General features: G+C 39.9%; 1 protein-coding gene across 4 annotated transcripts in view; it reads right to left on the bottom strand.

The window, feature by feature from the left end:
• cdc42bpb (CDC42 binding protein kinase beta (DMPK-like)) overlaps positions 1 to 27164 on the bottom strand; it is a 206776-nt gene that overhangs the window by 115157 nt on the left and 64455 nt on the right. For all 4 annotated transcript variants that reach the window (XM_043697465.2, XM_043697467.2, XM_043697466.2 and 1 more), the window contains exon 2: positions 23721 to 23812. In XM_043697465.2, the coding sequence (XP_043553400.2) occupies positions 23721 to 23812 (92 nt within the window). The remainder of the gene's footprint in view (positions 1 to 23720; positions 23813 to 27164) is intronic.

Consider the following 27164-nt stretch of genomic DNA (forward strand, 5'->3'; position numbering starts at 1 on the left):
CCTTCAGTTATTTGGGTGGGTTAGAGAGCTTGATACTGTTCTGTTTGGAGAGAAGGTGGCTTTTATTTTTTAATTCATTCATTGGATGTGATAGTTATTGGCTGGCCAGCATTTCTTGCCTGTCCACTGTTGACTTCGAGAAAGCGGTGGTGAACTGCTGCAGTCCATATGCTCAAGGTTGGCCCACGTACCATTAGAAGGGATTCCAGGATTTTGACCCAGCCACAGTGAAGCAACGGAAATATCTTTCCAATTCAAGATGTCAGTGGCTTGGAGGGGAATTTGCAGGTGGTGGTGTTCCCATGTAAAGAAAAGTTATGACAGAAAGGTTTAAGATCATGAGGGCTAGATAGAGTAGATAAGCAGCAACTGTTTCTGTTTGTAAAAAAATCAAGAATGAGGGGGCATAGATTTCAAGTAACTTACAAAAGGAAGCAAATAGGATATGAGGATAAACAACTTTTTCACATTGAGTAGATTGGGTCTGTAAGGCACTGTCTGGAACTGCAGTGGAGGCAAGTTCATTTTGGATACTCAAGAGGGCATTAGAGATTAAAATAAACGTGCCAAGGTAAAAAGGCAGAAAAATTGCACCAAGTTATAATGCTCATTTGGAAGGCCAGTGCAGACGGGATGGACTGAATGGCCTCCCTCTGTGATTTAACTCTTATGATTTAACTCTTATGATTCTATTACTAACGTTATTTATTTTGATTCCCATAAATTTCTTGCAGTTTTGAAAGGAATAAACATTTTTCCACAATAGCTAGAGCTATTACAAAGAAAATATTCAAGTTAACAAATCTGATTGTATAATTGTCAATTTAAATTGGTTGAGTTCGTTTTCAAGCCTCAAGAGTTAAAGTTAGAAGAAATAAATGGCAATTTGCAGTGCCACAACTATTCCTTTTCTACAGAAAATGAGATAACACACTACTTATAATGGCAGGTTAGTAATACAGAATGCATAACATGCTGGTATGGTAAAGTTGTGTCCTTCTATGGCCTCAAGTCGCACAACCACTAACGATATGTAGCCAGTTGGGAATCCAGGTGAGACTGTTTGCATGCTTTATCAATCCATTAAAAATAGGACGCACTAATGTAAAGCATGTGATCTCCATGCTCATACTTGGATGGGCAGTGCACAAGCACTTCAGCCTTTTCATGTGATTGTTCATGAAATGATCAACAACAACAAAAAAGCAATGTGCGAATAGGTTTGATTATGTGCACACTATTTCCTTGGCTACTGCTTGCTGGTTATCTGCTAAAACATTTAACATTTGACCCATTTAGCCCCATAACCATTCTAGAAAAACTGCCCTTTAAAGCCAGTTTATCCCATGTGAGGGCAGCTCTTGTGGTGCTGTGGTAGTGCCAGTAACTTTGGGCCAGAAGGTCAGATTCAAGTCCCACCTGCTCCAGTGGTCTGTCAATATATCTGAGCAGGTTGTTTAAAATACCTACCTGTGCAGTGTGGTGACCAGAAGTGAACACAGTACATCAGGTGCATTCCAAACAGTGCTTTACACAACTGTGGTGTGACCTTTCCACCTTTGTATTACAGTTTGCTTGAGATAAAGGCCCACATTTCATTCGTGTTTCTTTCCCCAACCGTTGGGTAGCTTTTACCAGTTTTTGTACATGGGCCACTAAATCTTGTTAAGCTCTCCATTGTCAGTTTAATCCAAGCAAAAGGGATAGAAAAATGTAAAGAACCATTCCCATTAGATAAGACTTCAGAAGACTAGACCTTTAAGCTGATTCCGCCATTCAGCAGGATCATGGCTGATATGGTCGTGGTTTCAGCTACACTTTCCTATCCACCCTAATAACCTTCAATTCTCTGGTCTATGAAAAATCTAACTCAATTGGCCTTGAACTGATTTAAAGAACCAGCCTCTACTACAAACTAGGAATTACACATACGTACACAACCTTTTGAAGGAAAAATAACCTGCCATTATTCAATTATAATCCATCACTAAGGGCAGCATGGTGACTCAATGGTTTGTACTGCTACCTCACAGCCCTAGGAACCCAGGTTCAATTTGTTCTTTGGGCGACATTATGGAGTTTGCACATTCTCCCCTTGTCTTCATGGGTGTACTCTGGGTTCTCCTGTTTTCTCCCAGTCACAAAGATGTGGGAATTAGGTGGATTGGCCATGCAAAATTGTCCATAGTGTCCAGAGATGTGTAGGCTAGGTGGATTAGCCATGGGAAATGCAGGGTTACAGGGAAAGGGTAAGGGTGGGTCAATGTGGATTGATGGGCTAATTGGCCTGCTTCCACATTATAGGGATTCTATGATTCTAAGGAGCAACCTCATATTCTTAAACTATATCCCTTACATTTAGTCTCTCCACAACAAGAAAAGTCCACCTGACATTCAGCTTATCCAGTCACTCCTCCCCCCCCAAACATTTTACATGTTTCAATAAGGTCACCCACCATTCTTCTAAATTACATGCGTAAGTGCCCAGAAAGTTAGATGCATGCTTAACTTTTCGTAAATTAATTTGTAATTCCATTATAGATTGTGAATTAATTGAATCTTTACTCCAAAAATCTGTTTCTTAAAGAGCATTGTATATGCATATGTTGTACAATGACTTGCATAAAAACATGGACATTATGGATACAGCTTCTGAAAGCTGCACTCCTGATTATATGAGTTTGCGCCTCAGAGATAGAGAACTACAACAGACCATAGGTACAAGAGAACTATACTGCTATTGTTGTGTAAAACAATACATACACAGAGGACCTCAAGGGCAGATTCTTTACAGCAATTTCCGCAAAGGAAGCACATGGATCTTAAAAACCATTTAATCAACCTGTGACTCAATCAGCGGTCAATCAAGCCAATACTGTCCCAAACTTCATTTGGTGAACAGGAAGGAACAACCAAGCACTTTCAGACACTCAATTCCCTCTTTTGTTGACAGCAGCTGGCCAGATTTAGGAAGCCAGTCTGATAGAAAGAACTTTGTGCCCAGAGGAAGTGTGTGTCTAGGGGTGTTCCTTTTGTAAACAGAAACAGTGAACTGCCTGAATTGTTGTAAGAATGTAACCTCAAAAAGAACTACTGTACACATCAATGTGCTTCTGCCAAAGCCAAATATGTACACAGCTGACACTTACTAGTTACTCATCATTCACTGATATCAACTTAGACCCATACATGGTCACACCTCATTAGTTACACAAGGCATAGAACAGCTTAATGCTCACTTCAATTTCCTCAATTATTCTATCTTGAGTAAGAGTTTCATAAGTTGATGGGTAGAGTTTATCCTGAAGTTTGTCTAAAGTGGTAAAAACTTTATGCAGTATCTTCTATGGTTTTAGTATTACCCAAAAGGATCAATTAAAAGATCGTCACTCTTGTCATGTGGACAAATACAACACCCAGTTTATGCATAGCAATGTCCTTCAAACTGACATTAGATAAACAACCAATTAATCTATTTGAATGAGATGGTCAAGAAGAAAACACTTAGGCTCTCTTGTGGTACAGTGGTAGTGCCCCTACTCTGGACCGGGAATCCTGGGTTCAAGTCTCACCTACACCAGAACATTAAACTGTTCTATGTCCTATCTAACTAATGAGATGTGACCATGTACGGAACTAAGTTGATATCAGTGAATAATGGAGAAAGGGTGAACAGCAGAGGCTGGAGAGTCAGTCACTGGAAAAAGCACAGCAGGTCAGGCAGCATCACAGGAGCAGGAGAGTCGACATTTTGTGCAGGACCCTTCATTAGGGCTGGCAGGTGATCTTATTGAGACAAAAAAAAACTGCAGATGCTGAATCCAAGGTAGACAACAGGAGGCTGGGAGAACACAGCAAGCCGGGAGAACACAGCAAGCCAGGCAGCATTGAAACATGGAGAAGTCAACATTTCGGGTTTAACCCTTCTTCAAGACTGGAGCTGGGTGTAAGGGGAGCCACAGATAAAGGGAGTGAGAGCGGGTTGGTGAGGCAGGGTAGGTGCAGATAGACGGAGGGTACGAACTGGTTGGTCGATGGGAGGGATGAATCCAGTAGGTGACTAGAAGGGGAAGGGGAAGGGGAAGTTATTTGAAATTGGAGAACTCAAAATATTGAGTCCTGCATGCTGTAGGCTGCCCAAGCGAAGGATGAGGTGTTGTTCCTCTGTTTTGCAGTTAGATTTGTTGTGGCAATGGAGGCGGCCAAGGGTAATCTTATTAAGACATGCAATATTCTTAGGGGATGAACAGATTGATTAGAGGGAAAACAAAACACTTGGTCAGAACAGGTTCAAAGTCCCTTGCTCCTTCTTGATAAATAAAATGGCAGCTTTTACATCATTCCGAACAGGCATGATTTGGAGATGCTGGTGTTGGACAAGGGTATACAAAGTTAAAAATCACAACACCAGGTTATAGTCCAACAGGTTTAATTGGAAGCACACTAACTATCATGGTATTCAAACAGATGAAAGACTCAACAGACAATCAAGGTATTTTTCAATGTATAATTTCAGTTACACCACACTTTAAATTTTTGCTATAAATTCTGTGCCTTAGGATTGAGTGCTCCACTATCACCTGATGGAGCATCGCTCCGAAAGCTAGTGTGCTGCCAATTAAACCTGTTGGACTATAACCTGGTATTGTATGATTCCGATCAGGCAGATATCCTCTTGTATCATCTTTCTGTAAACTGCATCCTCTGCCAGTGTATGCGCGCCCTCAAGCAAGACATGATTTGATGTGACTAGCCTATAGAATTAAAAAGAGCAAATACTCCCAAAGTATTCCAACAATATATTCGCATATAAAACAGTAATTGCTGCTCCTGGAATTCGAAGAAATTGACTCCAACATCTAAACTAACAAAAAAAAACAGCAGCTCTTACAGCCACAATTTTTTTCCCGTCCTCCATTTTGGATTACCCAAAATCCATCTCGTTAGTTAGACAAGACATAGAACAATTTAGTGTTCTGGAGCAAGTGAGACTTGAACCCAGGCTTCCCTATCTAGAGTAGGGGCTTTACCACTGTACCCCAAAAGGGCCTAATTGTTTTGTTTTGACCATCTCACTAAAATGGAAAATTGATCATTTACCTAATGTTAATTTGAAGGACATTGTGTACAAACTGGGTGTTATGTTTGCCCACATGACAAGAGTGACTGGGTAAGAGTCTATGGAGTTGGGAGGTCATGTTGCGGCTGTACAGGACATTGGTTTGGCCACTTCTAGAATATTACGTGCAATTCTCATGTCCTTCCTATGTGAAACTTGAAAGGGCTCAGAAAAGGATTTACAAGGACGTTGCCACGGTTGGAGGATTTGAACTATAGGGAGAGGATGAAAAGGCTGGGGCTGTTTTCCCTGGAGCGTCAGAAGCTGACGAGTGACCTTATAGAGGTTTATAAAATCATGAGGGCATGGATAGGATTAATAGACAAGGTCTTTCCCTGGGGTGTGGGAGTCCAGAACTAGAGGGTATAGGTTTAGGGTAATAGGGGAAAGATTTAAAAAGAGACTGAAGGAGCAACTTTTTCACACAGGGGATAGTGTGTTTATGGAACGAGCTGCCAGAGGAAGTGGTGGAGGCTGGTACAACTACAGCATTTAAAAGACACCTGGAGAGGTATAGGAGTAGGAATGGTTTAGAGGGATATGGGCCAAGTGGGACAAGATTAGGTTAGGATATCTGGTTGGCATGGATGAGTTGGACTGAAGGGTCTGTTTCCATGCTGTACATCTCAATGATTCTATGACTCTAATAAATATGCATAACCAAACAGATGGGCTTCAGAAATTTCTTAAATAAAAACATTACTTCCATTTGAAATTTCTCTGTATATACAAACAATAACAGTTCTTTTTTTTCACAGAAGTCTCAAGATGTATTATCTAATCATCACTATTTCAATACTGAAATTGGTCCAAATCTCAAACAGAAATGCACATAGATGCCTTTGCACCCTCAGGAGATCACAAAGCATTTTTCAATAGATTAAATGAGTCTTGAAGGCAATCACTGCCTGTAAGCAAAAAGGCACACGTTTTGCATATAACAAGATCCCACGAATAGCAAATGAATAAATGGACCAAAAGTAGTTGTTTGGTAATATATTACTTAAGTATTGAAGAAACAGGCACATTTCTTGAAGCTTTTCATCGTGCACGCAAAGGAACAATGCGTAAGAATACCAATTCAGGGGGAAAAGAAAAATCAACATTTAGCATGCATGAGTGTATTTATTTTGACTTGGTAGAAGCATTCTCTTTGTGGCAAAAATCACGGTGTAACAGTGTGAACAGCTAGCTTTACCTATCACTCAACGTTTTGAGTGAATGTACCCTTACTCTGAAGGTAAACTTGGCAATTTTCAGGACCAAAAGTGCCTGCCTTAGAGCTTTCTGCGAGTTTGCTTAATACAGTACGAAATTATTTAAGGGTCACTGTTACTCTGCAGGATGGTTTTGATGCACCTTAATTCAGCATCAAGTTTATGCTGAGATGAGAGATATTAGGGACTGGGTTGTAACTTAGAGGGCATAGTAAGCTGGACCTGGTACAGGATAGGATCTGAATACTCCAGTGTGTTCAGTTAAATAGTATGGCATTAATCTTTTTCTTTTCCCCAAAGTATCCAAATTAAACTAACTTCAAACTTGACTGACAAGATACATTTTTAGATCACACCGTTGACTCACAATGCTAACGGAATTAAAGTTTGGGTGAAGATTTGTAGCTCGGGTGCTCGTTGTTGTGGTTCTGTTCGCTGAACTGGAAATTTTTGTTGCAAACGTTTCGTCCCCTGTCTAGGTGACAGCGTCAGTGCTTGGGAGCCTCCTGTGAAGCGCTTCTGTGGTGTTTCCTCCGGCATTTATAGTGGCCTGTCCCTGCTGCTTCCGGTTGTCAGTTTCAGCTGTCCGCTGTAGTGGCCGGTATATTGGGTCCAGGTCGGTGTGTTTGTTGATGGAGTTTGTGGATGAGTGTCATGCTTCTAGGAATTCCCTGGCTGTTCTTTGTTTGGCTTGCCCTATAATGGTAGTGTTGCCCCAGTCGAATTCATGTTGCTTGTCGTCTGCGTGTGTGGCTACTAAGGATAGCTGGTCGTGGCGTTTTGTGGCTAGTTGATGTTCATGGATGCGGATCGTTAGCTGTCTTCCTGTTTGTCCTAAATAGTGTTTTGTGCAGTCCTTGCATGGGAGTTTGTACACCACATTAGTTTTGCTCATACTGGGTATTCGGGTCCTTCGTTCTGGTGAGTTGTTGTCTGAGTGTGGCTGTTGGTTTGTGTGCTGTTATAAGTCCTAGTGGTCGCAGTAGTCTGGCTGTCAGTTCTGAAATGCTCCTGATGTATGGTAGTGTGGCTAGTCCTTTGGGCTGCGGCATGTCCTCGCTCCGTTGTCTTTCTCTTAGGCATCTGTTGATGAAATTGCGCGGGTATCCGTTTTTGGCGAATACCTTGTACAGGTGTTCCTCTTCCTCTTTTTGCAGTTCTGGTGTGCTGCAGTGTGTTGTGGCCCTTTTGAATAGTGTCTTGATGCAACTTCGTTTGTGTGTGTTGGGGTGGTTGCTTTCATAGTTCAGGACTTGGTCTGTGTGTGTGGCTTTCCTGTATAGCTTTGTGGTGAATTCTCCGTTCGGTGTTCTCTGTACCATCACGTCTAGGAATGGGAGTTGGTTATCCTTTTCTTCTTCTCTCGTGAATCGGATTCCTGTTAGTGTGGCTAGCCACACTACCATACATCAGGAGCATGGCACTCATCCACAAACTCCATCAACAAACACATCGACCTGGACCCAATATACCGGCCACTACAGCAGACAGCTGAAACTGACAACCGGAAGCGGCAGGAACAGGCCACTATAAATGCCGGAGGAAACACCACAGAAGCGCTTCACAGGAGGCTCCCAAGCACTGAGGATGTCACCTCGACAGGGGACGAAACGTTTGCAACAAAAATTTCCAGCTCGGCGAACAGAACCACAACAGCTAATGGAATTAGCTGAAGGTGTTAAAGTTTTCATTCTGGAACTAAACTGCTTTTAGTCTCTTGAAATAATTCTGAATATCCTTTCAACCTTCACTATGAATATTTTTGCCTTGCATGTACCTCATTGCTCCCGTCAATTTCCAAATGGGTCTCTCAAGTTAGCTTGCCAGGTTTGAAGCAAATGGACAATCTAAAAGACCCACTAAACAAGGCAAGCATAATCAGAAGCAGGAGGGACCAGCATCATAAAACTAGTTTTAATACTAAAACAGTATTAGGCTTGCATCAGCTTGAATGTACAGCCTCCTTTCTCTGATCTCCCCTCCCCTCTCCAGACTAGTCGTGCTTCAGAACAATGCGTGACAGCTCTGAATTAATCATCATTGGGTTATTGACATGATTTCCATTGCAAAATTCCAGGATCCTGAACCACAAATCTTCCTTTGAATTTGTAACAGCAATAGTACTTAGGCAACATTTCTCACTGTACTGGTGTAAACCACAAAATGCATTTCAGGAAACCACATTTGGTCGCCATTTCCCTTCACTGAAAATATCCTCTTCCTGACAGCATCCTGTAAGCATTCTCACCCTCTGCAGTGAATAATAATCTATTAAGCCTAGGTTCTGTAACTAACACTAAAGATTTAGACATTTAAAAGGACATAAATAAAATGTTACTACATTTGGAAAGTTTTCTAGTATATACCATTGAACACAACAGTAATGAGTTTCTAAAAAATGAAGTAATTATACAATCTAATTTCCAATGCATCGAGAATTGGGTCAAATAGATCGGCATTACTGTTCTTCCAAATTTCCACTATAATTAACACACGAAAGCAACTTTAGATCAATTCTTTTGTAAACAGTGCATTGCTCGCACAAAATTTCAAAACAAAAGTGTAGCTTTACATTAAGTGCTTAAATGATAGCAAATGTCATTATCCTCAATGTTAAGTTGTCATCACTTTAATTAAGAATCAAATTAAATTCTTAAAGCAAAATGTAAAAATGTTTCAAATGGAAATTTGAGGAAAATGTATGTTAATAATATGATCCAAATGTTTGGATGCAATAGTGCTAAGGCATGGGTTCAAACATTCACCTATCTTTTTCCCTCTCAAGCATATTTCATACATTGTCCAAGTTAAACTTTTGTAAGGCTATCATTTGCGTAAATTTGGATTTTCAAGTGGAGGTATCTGTAAAGATCAACTTTTTTTTTAAATACAAATTTCAAGAAAGCACGTGATTTAACAATGTCTCTATCAGATACCGGGGAGGTTACATGCTGGATGTTCACAATGCTAAGTCTTATGAGCAACACAGAAACAGATGATCAGAGACCAGAATCCGTTTCAGTTCAGAAGAGCAATTTCATATTAAAAAGGGCCAGTTAGTTTGCTGAAAATCTCCAGTGTTTTTAGTAAGTAGAACTCTTCACATGAGAACTAAATGTCAGTCCAGGTTGTTTGGATGGAAAATATATCTCTAGACCTTCAAAACTGGAATGAGTCTGTTCAGTCAGAGTTCTTAAGATAGGAGTGATTTGCCACGGAGACTGTATAGTATAAATATTTTAAACTAGGTGCTTGCAAAAGGGTTCTATTGTTGTTTTGCTTTGAATGTTAAGAACTTCTTAAATTTACATATACAGAGTGTTCTTTTTGTGGAATAAACTTGAATTCTTTTGTTAAAGAGAACACTGGCAGCCTTGTGTGATTATGTTCAGCAACCAAAGTGCAAAAATTACACTTATCTGTCAAACCAGGTTTCATTCCAGGATCTAACTTGTTCAATACTACCATCAGCTGGGGTCATAACATTTTCTAATGTCTTAATTCTTCTCACCTAATCCCATTTTCTATAACCTCCAACTTAACCAAAAGTCCTTCCTGCAATAAGATCTCTTTTATATCATTTCCTGTCCCCCTTAACCATACTGATTGCATGATCCAAACGTATACAGGATGAAACACACACTTTCAGTCCAACTAGTCCACACCAACCATGTTCCCAAACTAAATTAGTCGCACTTTCCTGCGTTTGGTTCACATCCGCCCCCCCCCAACCTTTTTCATGTACTTATCCAAATGTCTGTTAAATATTGTAACTATATCTGCATTCACCACTTCCTCTGGTAGTTCACTCCACACATGAACCACTCTCAAAATATGCCCCCTAGTTTTGAACTCTTCTAGTCTAGAGAAAAGATCCTTGGTACTCACCTTATCTATGCTTCTCAATTATATTTTAAATCATTAAGATTACCCCTCAACCTCTAATGCTCCAGTGAAAAAAGTCCAAGTCTATCCAGCCTATTTTTATAATTCAAATTATCCATTCCTGGCAATATCCTGGTAAATCTCTTCTGAACCCTCTCCAATTTGATAATATCCTTTCTTTAGCAGAGCAACCAGAATTTCATGCAGTATGTGAGAACAGGCCTCACCAAGGTCCTTTACAACATCAACATGACATCCCAACAATTACACTATGGTTTTGTACCCATCCATCACATTTCTGCCACCTTTCCTAGTGTTATTACATAAACCCTATACCTCCAATGCAGAAACAGTCCAATTGGTGTAACAGGTCCATATGTTCGATGCAAGTTTCCTCTTAACTCCTCCTCTTCAAAATCGATCAGCACATCCCACTATTCCTTTCTCCATTATATGCTTTTCTAGTGTTTCTTCACTGCATCTGTACTGATCATCTGAACCAGTACTTATGATAGCAAATTCTTGATCAACAAGTGTTTTTCTGAATTTCAGTGAATTTGTTAAATTTATGATCTGGGGTCTGGGAACCATTGCTCCTATTTCTATAGGATGACATAATTGGCCTCATTCTGGTCACCTGTCAAATCTTTTATTGACAACTAGTCCATGCCTGTCCATGTAGCATTCTAGCAAATTTTTTTTTGCACCTTCTCCAGAGCCTCAAATTTCCCCTTCCGATTGCAGGGAAATAATTGTGCAAGTCACCACCTCATCAACGAGATGCTGGGCTGAACAGTCTGCTGTAGATTTGCTCAAAATGGGATCTTAACTTGCCACCTCTATGGCTCGACTTACTCCAATCTGGGAGCAATTAGAGGAAAGGTTAGGGGGTAAGGGGATGATTCTGAAGGCCTTGCCCTTGCTGCCTTTAGTCCCGTACCACTACACTCTTGAGGGGCAAAATTTTCTTGCTGCTGCATGGCCTGGAAAGTATGGCTTGACAAAGTTATTTAGACCAAAAAGCTTGATAAAGCTCACCAATCAGTTCCTAACATGCTGATTCACTTTCTTGGTTGTGGGTCTGACACGCAAGTTAACAGTTAACATGCCAGCCACCACACAGCCTGAAAAGGGAATATCTCTGACAGTGGAAGAGATGAATGGGCAGAAACAACCGTTGTCTTAAGGTATTTTTAAATCACTTCAAAAAAAGGTTGCAGAGACTGTGTACTGGATGTTACTTGAACTTGAAATTTTTCAGTCTTTTGTACTGGTGTGGCAGACATACAACAAACTGTGTTGTAAACATTAGTGCAATCTGATTGAAACTCTAAGCCAAAGTACTTAACAAGTTTCCCTCCCTTGAAAGAATTCAAGGAATTTTTTGCTCAAGGGCAATTCGGATGGGGAATAAATGATGGCTTTGCCAGCAACTGTCACATTCCAATAATGGTTTTAAGAGATTTAAAACAGCTCAATGTAAAAATGCCTAAAATTAAATAATGGTAAAAATCCTATCAACTTTGTAAAAACATAATTCTAGTCTATAAAAGTAGTCAGGCTGGAAATCTTTAACAATGTTATAAAAAAGACAATATTAACCTCAAAGTTGTTTCTTTTTATCTCAAACCTGCTTCCACATCCATTATAAAATGGTGGCCTCCCTCAGTTCACGTTTGATGTAGAGAGTCATAGATACAGAGATGTACAGCATGGAAACAGACCCTTCGTTCCAATCTGTCCATGCTGATCAGATATCCCAACTCAATGTAGTCCCGCCTGCCAGCTCCCAACCCATATCCCTCCAAACCCTTCCTATTCATATACCTATCCAAATGCCTCTTAAAATGTTGCAATTGTACTAGCCTCCACCATTTTCACTGGCAGGTCAATCCACACACGCACCACCCTTGTGAGAAAAAGTTGCCCCTTCGATCACTTTTATATCTCTCCCCTCTCACCCTAAATCTATGCTCTCTAGTTCTGGACTCCCCAACCCCATGGAAAAGACCTTCTCTGTTTACCCTATCCATGTCACTCATGATTTTATAAACCTCGAGAAGGTCACCCCTCAGCCTCCGACACTCCAGGGAAAAGAGTCCTACCTATTCAACCTCTCCCTATAGCTCAAATCCTCCAACCCTGGCAACATCCTTGTAAATCTTTTCTGAACTCTTTCAAATTTCATAACATCCTTCCGATAGGAAGGAGACCAGAACTGCACGCAATATTCCAACAGTGGCCTAACCAATGTCCTGTACAGCTGCAACATGACTTCCCAACTCCTGTACTCAATACTCTGACCAATAAAGGAAAATACACCAAACACCTTCTTCACTATCCTGTCTACCTGAGACTCTACTTTCAAGGAGCTATGAACCTGCACTCCAAGGTCTCTTTGTTCAGCATCACTCCCTAGGACCTTACCATTAAGTGTACAAGTCCTGCTAAGATTTGCTCTCCCAAAATGCAGCACCTCGCATTTATCTAAATTAACCTCCCTCCATCTGCCACTTCTCAGCCATTTGACTCATCTGATCAAGATCCCATTGTAATCTGAGGCAACCTTCTTCGCTATCCACTACATCTCCAATTTTGGTGTCATCTGCAAACTTACAAACTATACCTCTTATGCTCACATCCAAATCATTTTTACAAATAACAAAAAGTAGTGGACCCAGCATCGATCCTAGTGGCACCCCACTGGTCACAGGCCTTCAGTCTGAAAAACAACCCTCCACTACCACCCTCTGTCCTCTATCTTTGAGCCAGTTCTGTACCCAAATGACTAGTTCTCCCTCTATTCCATGAGACCTAACCTTGCTAACCAGTCTCCGAGGGGGAACCTTGTCAAACAGATCACGTCAAACAGATCACATCTACCACTCTGCCTTCATTAATCTTCTTAGTTAACTCTTCAAAAAAAAAAATCAAGTTGGTGAGACATGATTTCCCACGCACAAAGCTTTGTTGACTATCCCTAATCAGTCCTTGCCTTTCCAAATACATATACATCCTGTCCCTCAACAACACGCCCACAACCAACGTCAGGCTCACTGGTCTTTAGTTCTCTGGCTTGTCCTTACCACCTTTCTTAAATACCTCCATACCTGCCAACCTCCAGTCTTCCGGCACTTCACCTGTGACTATCAATGTTGCAAGTACCTCAGCAAGGGGCCCAGCAATCACTTTCCTAGCTTCCTACAAAGATCTAGGGTACACCTGATCAGGTCCTGGGGATTTATCCACTTTTATGCATTTCAAGACATCCAGCACTTCCTCCTCCGTAATTTGTATATTTTTCAAGATGTCACTATTTCCCTACATTCTATATCTTCCATGTTTTGGATGCAAGTTTGCTCACTGAGCTGGGAGGTTCGTTTTCAGACGTTTCGTCACCGTAGTAGGTAATATCATCAGTGAGCCTTCGAATGAAGCTGTGGTGGAGGTTCCTTGGGTTGGTGATGTCATTTCCTGTGGTGACATCATTTATGGTGATGTCATTTCATGTTCATGAACAGTAAATTGCATCATAGAAAATGCAGGAAGTACAGTTGTTCGCGGGTGGAACTCTCTCGGATGGCATTCCTTTCCCATCTTCGGGCAAGTTGTAGCGTGTTGCGCCCATAGGTTTTTGCAAGGTTTGTAGCTCAGGGTATAGGTTTGCTCGCTGAGCTGTAGGTTTGATATCCAGACATTTCATTACCTGGCTAGGTAACATCATCAGCGTCTACAGAAAACCAACAAATACTGACCAAATACTTAACTACAGCAGCAACCATCCCAATACACACAAAGCTGTATCAAAACACTATTCCAACGAGCCACCACACACTGCAGCACAGACGAACTTCGGAAAACAGAGGAGAACCACCTATACAACGTATTCAAGAAGAATGGATACTTTAAAAAAATACAGTATGCAGATTCCTCACGAACAAACCACAACAAGCAGACCAAACACAGCCAGAAACCCTAACCACCTTACCATACATCAAAGTTGTTTCAGAAATGACAGCCAGACTACTAAGACACCTCGGAATCCTAGTAGCACACAAACCCACCAACACTCTCAAACAAAAACTAACAAAAAGACCCAGTACAACCCATGGACAAAACCAACGTTATCTACAAAATTCCATGCAAGGACTGCCACAAACACTATGTAGGACAAACAGGAAGAAAGTTAGCCACCAGGATACACGAACACCAGCTAGCCACAAAAAGACACGACCCTCTCTCCCTCGTAGCCCGACACACGGATGAAAAAGAACCACCATTGTGACTGGGACAACACATCTATCCTGGAACAGGCTAAGCAAAGACATGCCAGAGAATTCCTAGAGGCCTGACACTCCAACCACAACGCCATAAACAAACACAGATCTAGATACCATCTATCAACCCAGGAAATGACTTCACCACAAACCCCAGGAACCCCATCCAAGAGAAAGATATAAATAGAAAGCAGGAGACAACAGCTTCGCTTCACTTGGAAGTCGCCATTGATGTTGTTACCTAGCCAGGTAATGAAACATCTGGATATCAAACCTACAGCTCAGCGAGCAAACCTACACCCTAAATGTTACCTAGTATGGTGACGAAACGTCTGTAAACAAACTTTTCAGCTCAGTGAGCAAACCTATATCCAGAACCTCAACCTGAGCTACAAATCTTAAAATTCGCAATCTTCCATGTTCTTTTCCATCGTAAACATTGATACAAAATACTCATTTAGTACATTCCCCATCTCCTGCAGCGTGACACAAAGGCTACCTTGTTGATCTTTGAGGGGCCCTATTCTCTCCCTAATTACCCCTTTTGTTCTTAATGTATTCGTAAAAACCCTTTGGATTCTCTTTCACTATTTGTCAAAGCTATCTCATATCCCCTTTTTGCCCTCCGTATTTCCCTCTTAAGTATACTCCTACTGCCTTTATACTCTAAGGATTCAGTTGTTCAAGGAGAATCACTAAGTACCTGGCATTAAATAATAAATCTACAAAACAATTTTGGGATTTAAATAATTTTATGAAGTCAAATTTCTATTATATGATTCATTCAAGATATGAACTCCTTGATTATCTTACAAATAGCAGTCTTACAAATCAATGGCAAGATTCCATTTGGTTGCATCTGATTGCATTATTATATTATAAGGAGTAGACAAAGGAACAATATACAATTTAATCAAAATCTTTAAAAATCTTGTTAAATTGAATGGAAATTTCAGATGTAACTAGAAATTAAATACAATGTATTCAAATATGCACATTCAACCAGGCAAAAAGGGTATTGGAATCAAATGAGACAACTCAAATTATAGAATAAATTAGACAAAATGTGAAAGTGAATTAATAAGTCTAAAGTTACTGCAGTCGAATGTAAAATACTGCATGTAGATTAAAAAAAAGATGTCACACAATCTAATGGTTTTGAAAAGCTAAGGATTAAGGAAAGAGACGTAGGAATCTGAATAAACCTTATGCTAAACATGACCAACTAATGCGTAACAATATTAATACAAAAAAAAACTGCATCCAGCCTTGGTTGCTGGGTAACAAGAAAGACATCGCAAAGAACAGCTACAAGAAGATCCTTAGTGTCTGTTTGAATAATGTTTGAATAATGAAGAAACTTGAGAAGAAATGTGGACTTGTAAGACAAGCAAAGTAGTATCAGTGGGGTGAGAATGAAAAATAAATAAAATAAATTGGAACAGTAAAATAAGGATTAAAAGCTAATTTTAGGGCCATCAACAAGTAACTTAGGGAGCTGGCTTATAGATAAATACAGCAAAACAAGGGCTGGACGTTTGGGTCTGCCTAGAATTATCTTCATCAGTAATTATGTAGCGATCTTGAAGAGGAGGCATAGAGTGCTTTCCTTTCGTGTTTCAACAATTCTCCCATTGGTGTCTGAACAGGCTTTTCTGTGGAAGTAATTCTTCTAAGCTCCACAATCTCATCTTTTCCCCATAGCCTGCAAAATCTCTCTCTTCAGGTACATAGCCATTTCTGTTTTTGAAAGCCACAACTGTATCCCCCTCCACCATGTCTTTGGGTAGTGCATTCTGGATCATAACACGCAGTATATTAAAAAACATTTTTACATTTGGTCCTTCTGTTAATCATCTTAAATTGGCATCCTCTCTGATTCTTGCCAATGGGAACAGTTTCACCCTTTCTTCTTTAACACTTACATCAAATCTTCTTTGAACCTTCCATTCTCTAAGGAGAACAGCCAGGTTCACAAATCCATCTATGGAACTGAAATTCCTTATTGCAGTAAGTACCCTTCTTACATTGTTTCTGCACCCTCTCCAATACATTCACACTTTGTCTAAGGTGCGGTGTTATGGACCAGATCAAATCCCTTCAACATACACAAAGACGACAGTCTTGACCCTAGCTTTTTCTAATTTTAAAGACATGTGCTCAGCATTGCATTCCAGAGGCAATTAAATTGGTCAAGTTAGTAGTCTTGAAGCAAAATACACTTTATTCATAAACTTTAGTTAAAATACAACAAAAGAAAGAAGGAATAACAAACTCTCTTAGAAAACCGAGAATAATAGATTATTTAACTACTGAACAGTAACTGTTCCAATATGGTAAATCCCATAAACACACACTTGTCAAAGGCAAATTCAGCAAAATAGACCGTCTCACATGCAATTCTAGCAGCAGGAAGAGAAATCCCTGCTTTTAGCTGTTACGGAGAGAGGGGAAAAAAACAACAGCTTTGATATCCACTTTCAAAACCCCAGCAGGAATTGGTACTGAAGACTAAAACTAAAAAATCAACAAATCCTAGTTTTGTGGGAGCTTGACCCCACCAATTCAGGCTGGTTCTGTTATTCCAACTGTGGGGGAAAAAAAAACCCCAAGGACTCACAAGCTGTTTATCTTATTGGCTTTGAAGCTGACTGCACACTACCTTTGTATCAACCTTTCCTCAAAAAAAGACAAAATACACCTCGTAAAGCCATAGTATCATAACAGCAGTGCCCAGTACTGAATCAGTGCTTTATAAAGATCCATCACAATGTCTTTGCTTTTGTACTTTATCCCTCTTTTAAATAAACTCCAGATGTAGAAGTGCAATGAGCTAAATTCAAAAGTTACAATCTTCTTCCTTACCAAAAAATTAAAATCATATTTTATAAAAATGACATTTACCAATGAGCACATACTAAACTACTTTAAATGGATTAATTTATCCTTCGCATTTTTACAACTAACTGTTCATCTGCTTAAATAACCACTTTCTTAAACTAACTCTTATTTTTCTCCCCCCCTCAGTACTGTATTAGTGGGTCAGGCACAGTGCCACCCAGACTGTATTCAGCATTTCAGGTCAGGGCCTGGAATTCTTCCCCATTTACCTACATGTTTGAAAGGTCATGGTAAGATTGGATCCACTATAACCCCTGCAGCAGTGAGTCACACAGCTCTTCCAGCATATCTCATACAAACGAAATCTGCACATCCGTTTGCAGTCACTTACTCACATTCAACATACAAAAGTCTTCACCACACCCATTTACATTTTAGAAAAGAAACACATTTGTATGTTCTCTTCTAAAGATTCATTCCATTATTTTTCTTCTGCCGTCTCTCCATCAACAATTTGCTTTCCTTTAGACTTCCTTATTTAATGCTTTCTTTTCACTTCTTTATTCTTCCCTTTTGCTTCACCTTTCCTAATTGGCTTACTTTCCTCTCAGTTTATACATCATTCCCTTTTCAATTCTGAATTCTATTAAATATTGTATTACATCCTCAAATATAGTTATCCTATTAGTTGCTCTGCTACTTCCTTTCGCAACTTACCACTGACCAACTAAAAGCTTCTGCAAAAAAACCAAGATAAAGTTCTCATTTAATATCAATATACTTTTGTTTATTTTCAACTCAAATCAGCTGCAATTTTCTTTATAACAAACTCTCTTTTCAGTGATATAATAAAATCCATTAGTACTTGTTTACCTGGCAGTCGTTTGTCATAACTAATCCCACTCTTTTTAATCTTTGTCTGTTTTCTATACTTTTCTTAACCTGTAGAATTAGCTTTAGAATTTTTATTTTAATTTTTCTGTTAGTCCAAGAGTGTCTACTTTTGCTCGTCGCTTTATTTGTGGTGGAAATGGGCTGATTTTGTACTTTCTTCTGTTTAATTTTTTAAACTAATATTTATCCATAAATATTAGTTTCAACTAGTTTCCCTTCCAATTTATCTGGGCTTTCATGTCATTTAAAGTGGCTGTTCCCAGTCTCCACCTTTAATTACTTCCTTTACTTATCTAGTTTCTGTACTTAGTTTTGCAATAGTGAAATCAAGATGCTCCCATCTCCATATGCCACCTGCTTGGCCCACCCCCAATTCCTAAACTAGATCCAACATAAATCCCTTGCTTTCAATTGGAGCATTCATTTAGAACACAGTCCTGCGCACATTACAGAAATCAAATTCCTTCTGTGGAAGTTTCATTACACTTAAACTAGTTAATCTCTAAATAACTGCAGTCACTATATAAATGCCATATCATTGAGTCTTTTTTAAATTCAGAACGTACCGTTGGAAAGTCTAACATTTGATGCCCATTTCTAATTGCGCTCAAGGAAGTGATGTGTTCTGCCTTTGTAAATTTCTGGAGCCTGTGGGGTGTAGGTACATTATATTGGTGAGCTAGTTCCAATGTTTTGACACAGCAACTGAAGGAAGGGTTATATAGTTCCAAGGTAAAAACAATGACTGCAGATGCTGGAAACCAGATTCTGGATTAGTGGTGTTGGAAGAGCACAGCAGTTCAGGCAGCATCCGAGGAGCAGCAAAAGCCCTTCATCAGGAATACAGGCAGAGAGCCTGAAGGAGAGATAAGTGAGAGGAGGGTGGGGGTGGGGCGAAAGTAGCATAGAGTACAATAAGGGAGTGGGGGAGGGGATGAAGGTGATAGATCGGGGGGTGGGGAAGAGAGGGTGGAGTGGATAGGTGGAAAAGAAGATAGGCAGGTAGGACGTCAAGGGGACAGTGCTGAGCTGGAAGTTTGGAACTGGGGTGAGGTGGGGGAAGGGGAAATGAGGAAACTGTTAAAGACAACGTTGATGCCCTGGGGTTGAAGTGTTCTTCCTCCAGGCGTCTGGTGGTGAGGGTGCGGCGAAGGAGGCCCAGGATCTCCATGTCCTCAGCAGAGTGGGAGGGGGAGTTGAAATTGCCACAGGGTGGTGTGGTTGATTGGTGCAGGTGTCCCGGAGATGTTCCCTAAAGCGCTCTGCTAGGAGGCGTCCAGTCTCACCAATGTAGAGGAGACCGCATTGGGAGCAACGGATACAATAAATGATATTGGTGGATGTGCAGGTAAAACTTTGATGGATGTGGAAGCTTCCTTTAGGGCCTTGGATGGAGGTGAGGGAGGAGGTGTGGGCGCAGGTTTTGCAATAACTACGGTGGCAGGGGAAGGCGCCAGGATGGGAGGGTGGGTTGTAGGGGGGCGTGGACCTGACCAGGTAGTCACGGAGGGAACGGTCTTTGCGGAAGGTGGAAAGGGGTGGGGAAGGAAATATATCCCTGGTGGTGGGGTCTGTTTGGAGGTGACGGAATTGTCAGTGGATGATTTTGTTTATGCGAAAGTTGGTAGGGTGGAAGGTGAGCACCAGGGGTGTTCTGTCCTTGTTACGGTTGGAGGGGTGGGGCCTGAGGGCGGAGGTGCGGGATGTGGACGAGATGCGTTGGAGGGCATCTTTAACCACGTGGGAAGGGAAATTGCGTTTTCTAAAGGAGGCGGCCATCTGGTGTGTTCAGTGGTGGAACTGGTCCTCCTGGGTTACACCTCTTCCAACCCTACCTCCTGCAAAAATGCCATCCCGTATTCCCAATTCCTCCGCCTCCGCCGTATCTGCTCCCAGGAGCAGCTGATTCAAGGATGAAGGAGGTTATTGGAGTTTAGAAGAATGAGGAGTGATTGCACTGAAATATTTAATTCAGAGGCAGTTTGACAGGGTAGATACTTAAAGGATGTTTCTCCTTATGGGAGAATCTAGAATTGGGGGCACAGTTACAAAATAAGGGGTGCCCCACTTAAGACAGAGTGGAGGAGCCGCCTGAGGGTTGTCAGACCTTGAAATTCTCTTTAACACAGTGGAGAATGAGTCATCGAATATATTCAATGCTGATTAGCACTGATCACAGCCTTCCTGTGTACAGAAATCAGTCCTCCTCACTGTTGAGCATGAAAGAGGAAACGCCAAGACAGTGACGTCACAGAATGCATCTAGACGAGGGGACTTTAATGTCCATCATATGGTTTTGTAACACCAATACTGGCAGAGTTGGTTGATCCTTAAAACACATAGCTGCTGGACAGGTGGTGAGGAAACAATCTACTTGATCTCATCCTCACCACTCTACCTATTGATCATGCACCTGTCTATGAGAGTGTTGGTACGTACAACAAACACAGTTATCATGGAGACAAAATCCAGTCTGAGGATATACTCCATACTGTTGAGCCATTAAGCTATGCTGCATTGCATAAACCTGAACAAATTAGCCCATCTGAGGGGTGCTGGAGGTCAACAACAGCAATAAAATTGTATTCAATCATACTATGCAACTTCATGATTTGGTATATCCTCTATTGTACCATCAGGCTGGAGAATCAAACTTGATTCAAAGAAAATGAAGGAAGGCATGCTAGAAACAGCACTGGGCATACCTAAAAGTGAGGCAGAGCTACAACAGAAGACTATGTGTATGCCAAAAGTATCATGTAACAGACAGGACTAAGCAGTTCCAAAAACAACAGTTCAGATCCAAGAACTGCAGTCCTCGCACATCAAGTGCAATGGTGGATAATGGAACCAAAAGGAGATGTATCGCCACATATAGCCCTATCCTCAACAATACAGGAATCCAGCATGTTATGCAAAACAAAAAATAAATTGCGAGAGAAACTCAGCAGTTCTGGCAGCATCCATTATAGAGAAAGCAGAATCAATGTTTCAGATCCAGTGACCTTTCATCAGAATATGTAACAGGCATCCATCTTTAAAGAAAAATGAAAAGTGGATGATCCATTTCAGCCTTCACCTAAAGTCCTCAGCACCCCAGATATCAGTATTCAACCAAATCAGGTCACTCCCTATCATGTCATGAAATGGCCAAAGACACTGGATACAAAGGCTATGGCCCATTACAACAGCCCAGCAATAGCATTGAAAGACACATACTCCAAAACCAGCCGTGCACCTAATCAAGCTGTTCTAGTACAGCGAGCATCTACCCGGCAACGTACAAAATTGCTTAGGTGCATCCTGTCTACAAGAAGCAGGATAAGTCCAACCCTGCCAAATACAGTCCTCTCTATTCTTGATCATCCTTAAAAGGTTAGAAGGGGTATAGTTACAAGAATATTGTTCCATCAGTAAACAAGATTGGACTCATTCAGTTTAGAAAGAACGTTAGTTTGGTACACCAATCAAGGTTTTTCTTCTGTACACATTTTTATACAAGCAATTTCAGACCATCAAAGCAATTTGATTCAAGCAATATCTGTATTCAATATATTTTACACCCTTAAAATATTAAATGTATTTTAAAAATCTCTAATTAGAATTTTAGAAGATGAATGGTGGATGATTTCAACTTCGAGAACTTCAACATTCTTCTAGATTGCACTTGCACCTCTAAGTGAATAGTATGAAGATATGCATTTTCAACATTTTCAAATATAGATACAGTATTTATATGGCAGTCTAGGGGTAAACTATTCTGGTCCTTGAGCCCACTCTGCCATTCAACAATATCATGACTAATCTATGGCCTAACTCCATGTGCTTGCCCACCCTATATCTCTTGACACCCTTGCTTAATAAAAATTAACCGCAGTTTGAAGTAGTGTGTTCCAAATCACCACTACTCCTTTTGAGTAGAAGTGCTTTCTATCCAGCCCTGAATGGCCTGGCCCGAATTCGTAGACTATATCCCCTCTTTTCAAATCTTCAGATTTCATGATCTATCCTTTTTAGGTCTGAAATGGATAACATCACACTTGCTTATATTAAAATTCATCTGCCACAGCTTTACCCATTCACCTAATTTATCAATATCCTGTTGTAATTTTATACTGGGTGAATCATGAAAATGAAATACTTTTAAACAACTGCTTAGTATTATGAACTAGTGTGTAAATGAAGTGACTGATTTTACCGTGAGACATTTTGTATAGTGACTGCTTCCAGTCAAATTTGATTGAGTACCAATGCGATAGCAACAGAATTTACCACACACCAGTACTATTGCATTCACACGCTATTACTTTAAACCCTTTAACTGTTTGTTAATAAACAAATATTAATTTCGTTTGTTTTTTTAAAAAATGCACACTGATAGGCTAACATTTTTTCATGTATCCTGCCCAGTTACTTCAAGTCCAGCACACAAAAAACAACTCTCGCACAAAAGGGTAAAAGTCAATGGATTTTTAAAAAAACGTTAAGGGATATCGGCTTCGCTGCCCTGGCCAACATTTACTGCTCATTCTAACTGCCATTTAAAACGTGGAGGAGATTGCGTTTTTGAACTGCTGTACTCAGTGTGGTCTAGGCATATATTAGCAAGTGAAATCCATTATACTGCTCACTGTAATGACATAGTATTATATTCCAATGAAACAGTCGATCTGTCCCTTGTCATAACAATGCCTATTAAGGAAGTGTCTAACAAATTGTGGAATGCAACCCTGTTGATTGTCAGACAGGCTTTTAGTCCTCCACCTCTTTTCAGGAAATAGAAATGACATTAAAGGAAGCAGAACTGGCTTAAGTTCAGCAAAGAAATGGTTCTTGTCCAATTTCACAACAAATAAACAAGAAGTGAAAAGTTTTACAAAGAAAGACCAATCTTCCAGTTGGCTGCATGATTTCATTAAATTTTAAATGTCAAAGTTTCAAGAACCTTTCTGACTTTGACAATTATAACAGTAAAATAAGCTTGAAAATCTATTCATTTCTTGTTTGGCAAAACTAAGTTTACACGATTAAATACAGATGTCAATGTTATAAATGCAGTTATTTTTGAAATCAATGAATGTTGGGCATTAGAAAGTCACATATATTGGTCACTATGGGGGCAATAGTAGGGCACATGTGGGGTGATTATGCAGGGAGATAGCTTACGTAAACTTCTTCAAACCCACAATTTGGCCACAGAGTATTGCCATCAAGTAGCTACTGCAGATTAATAAAACATCTGAGAACTGGTGTTAAGAGTTTGCTGCTAAAGAGTGATCACGTATAAAAATGAAAGATTCAATATTCAAATCACTATAGAGAACATATTTTGATGATAAAGATTCCTGACCTGTATAAAATATGCGACTGAAAAGGTAAGGTTGCAATCCGTTTATACACAATTACCAAATGTTTTACTTTATAAAACTTACTGGAATTTCAAGAAACACTTCACTGTTGGAAGACATTATTTGTTTGACTGCTCACCTCACCAAATGCTCCTCTGCCAATGACTTTCAACATTTCAAAGTCATCTCGGCGTAGCCTCAGCTCCTTTACAGTCGAGGTAAATGGTTTTGCTGTAAAGTTCAAAAATGATTGAATTAGAAAGGTTACATGCATTTCAAACTTGTTTGAGAATATCTCGTCATGAAAATTTTGACAATTCAGATTCATGAAATTATTACAGCACAGGAAGCCTCTATTCTGTGCTGGTTCTTTGAATAAGCATGACACTTAGTGTCTACTCACTGTAAATTTGCACATTGATCCTTCTTAAATAACCACCTAATTCCTTCTTGAATGCCTTGATTAAACCTGCCTCCACTACATTCAAAGAGAAAGTGAGGACTGCAGATTCCTGAAGAAGGGCTCATGCCCAAAACGTCGATTCGCCTACTCCTTGGATGCAGCCTGACCTGCTGTGCTTTTCCTGCTCCACTACATTCAAACAGTGCATTGCAGCCATTAACTGCTCACTCTGAAAAAATTTTTCCTCATGTTTTTTTTTACTAATTACTTTAAATTTATGTTCTCTCACTATCCTAAGTAAAAACATCTTCTCCATATAGTGTGTCCACACCCCTCTCAATTTTGAACACTTCTACCAAAGCTCTTCTCAGGCTTCCCATCTAAGGAAAACAGTTCCACCTTCTCTAATCTAGCTTCATAGCTGAAATTCCTCATCTGTGAGACCAATCTTTTAAATTTCTCCTGCATTCTCCAATGCTTTCACATTCTTCCTAAAATGCGACACCCAGCACTGTATACAGTTGTCCAGCTGAACGCGAACAAGTTCAATATAACCTCCACGCTCTTGTAGTCTAGAGCCCTAGTTATAAAGCTTTAGTAGATATTTTTAATAACCTGGAGAAAGTGAGGACTGCAGGTGCTGGAGTTCAGAGTCAAGAGTGTGATGCTGGAAAAGCACAGCAGGTTAGGCAGCAGAGGAGCAGGAGAATCGACGTTTCGGCATAAGCCCTTCATCAGGAATGAATGAATTTTTAGTAACTTGTTCAGACATGTTACAATCATACCAATGGAGCAAACTTTCTTGACCTACTTGCACATAAAACCTGGAACTCCTGCTCCAGTATTCTGTTTCAATTTGCACTTTATTTTGTATTGTTTCCCCATACTCTTCCTGCCAAAATCTATCACTTCACTTCCCTGCATTAAAGATCACCTGCTACGTAGCCACCCACTTACTAACTTGTCCATGCCCTTTCAAAGTTCTACACTAACCTCTTCACAATTCATGTTATCGAAGTTACATATCACATGCAATTTTTGAAATGGTACCCGGTACACCAAAGCCTTGATCAATAAAATACGTCAAATGAAAAATGTTCAAAACTGCAGCATTATTTGCTGCAAAACAAAACATTTAAAATATTTTAAACATTTATAGGTCAGAAGATTTAAGATCATAGGTTACTTGCAGTTTATCCGCCATGCAACTTTTATCCACACATCTAGTTTTTTTTGCTGTGGAGAGAACTCATGATCCCTTGAATAAAGGCTCACAAACTATTAAAATAAATGAAGAGCTATTCAAAAATCTCTTCAAAACTAATCTGCTTATAAAACAACCAATAAAAAAAAGCACCATCACATTCACCATTATGCAAACAACCCTGCTAAAATGCCTTACATCAGTAGAATTCACCATTCATAATGACACTCCATTGCAAACTTTATAGACAAATCTTCCAGAGATCAAAAATACTAGTGTCTATGATGTTGAATCTCAAAGTTTCAGCAAACAGACTTTAATTTAAAGCAGGCAATTTTATCATCCAATTCAAAGGTTCAACAGAGGTCTGAATTTTACATCAATGTAAAATGTACAAGGTCCAGTCACAAATGCATACCTTAATCTCAATACTGTTGAATTCAAAAGCATGTTATATCTTCAGAATAAAAGTACTCAAATACCTCGACGCTTGCACAAGTGCTGATCAACTTATTCATCATTTACCTTTTCTGAACAAAGTTTGATCACTAGTCACTGCATGAGAAACATATTTAACTTATCAGACAGTATCTATTTATGAGATTTGAAGTTGGTAAGACCTTATTAACTTACCTGTCAAAAGTAATTCAACTCTAGATTAGACATCTCCCATGGCTTACAACTCCTATAAGATTCAATCCAGGTGGCCTAACAAAAAAGGTCCCCAGAGTGAATGGTGAGGGGGTGTTGTCTACAACATCCACTCACACAACAGGTTAGGCAAGGGCAAGAATGTTGCACATGGACTTGTTACGAGCACCTTTATCCCAGGGTAGGAATCTCAGAATCAGTCTCATTCATTATTTTTAAATATCCAGTGCCTCCATCCAGACAAACGACAACCATTTCTATAACTAAAAGAAAGAATGCCAAATTCTGGAAATGCTTCGTAATATTTAAAATACAACATTTATGATTGGACGAAGAGTCAATAGACATACAAGATTAAGAAAAAGGAGAACCATTTGGTTCCTCAAGCCTACTTCACTATGAAAATTGGCTACAGCTGATCAGTTTGCGTTTCACAATCCCATCTGTCCCCAGTAATTTTGGAGCATGTTAGACAAGAGAGTCAGTTTAACCTTTAAAGACTTAATGACCTACACCTCCATCAACGGTAGAGTTCCAAAGTCACACAACCCTCATCTCCATCAAAACAGGCAATCCCTAATTAAGAAATAGCGCCCAAGCCCCTGTACTGGACTTGCCTGCAAGAGAAAAAATCCTTTGCACATGTACCTTGTCAAGATCTTTCAAGATCTTAAACACTACTGTCAGGTCACTCCTCCCTCACCTAAACTCCAGTGCAAACAAGGCCAGCATGTCCAACACACCTTTATAACCAAATAACTACAATGACAAGACAACTGACCTAAATTAAACTGGAGAAATATTCCAAATCCAATTTTGTATCCGATAATCTATTAAGATAAAATACTGATTATAAATAAGCATTCTTTTCAATGAAAATAGTAAACGAAACATGAGTTTGTGGTTAAAATTCTTCCAAATATATGTAAGAGTATCAGTAGGACTGACCACTTTATAGTCATCATGAATGCAAAGTTCCAGTTTCCCAATGACATTTCTGTCATGCGTGCAAAATGAACTTTGCATTCAAACAGATTAAACAACTCAAAACTAGGCATCCATAACGTGCTGCAGGCCTTCAGCAGCAGCAAAAATTATATTCGAGAAACAGTACAAATCCAAACTCCCCAATCACTCTACTCTCAATCAGCAGAAAAGTAATGAAAGTGGTTGCCAAATGATGTCAAGTGGCATTTGGTAAGGTCCCACCTGCTCACTCATGCTCAGTTTCAGTATCAGCAGGGCCACTCAGCTCTTGCTCCAGCCATTACAGAGCTGTTGCAGCCTAGGTCCAAATGTGAACAAAAGAGCTAAACTCCAGAAAT

This window comes from Chiloscyllium plagiosum, unplaced genomic scaffold, assembly GCF_037043375.1.
Source record: "Chiloscyllium plagiosum isolate Xiang-an unplaced genomic scaffold, Cpla_swu_hap1 HiC_scaffold_8, whole genome shotgun sequence".
NCBI classification, from domain to species: domain Eukaryota; kingdom Metazoa; phylum Chordata; class Chondrichthyes; order Orectolobiformes; family Hemiscylliidae; genus Chiloscyllium; species Chiloscyllium plagiosum.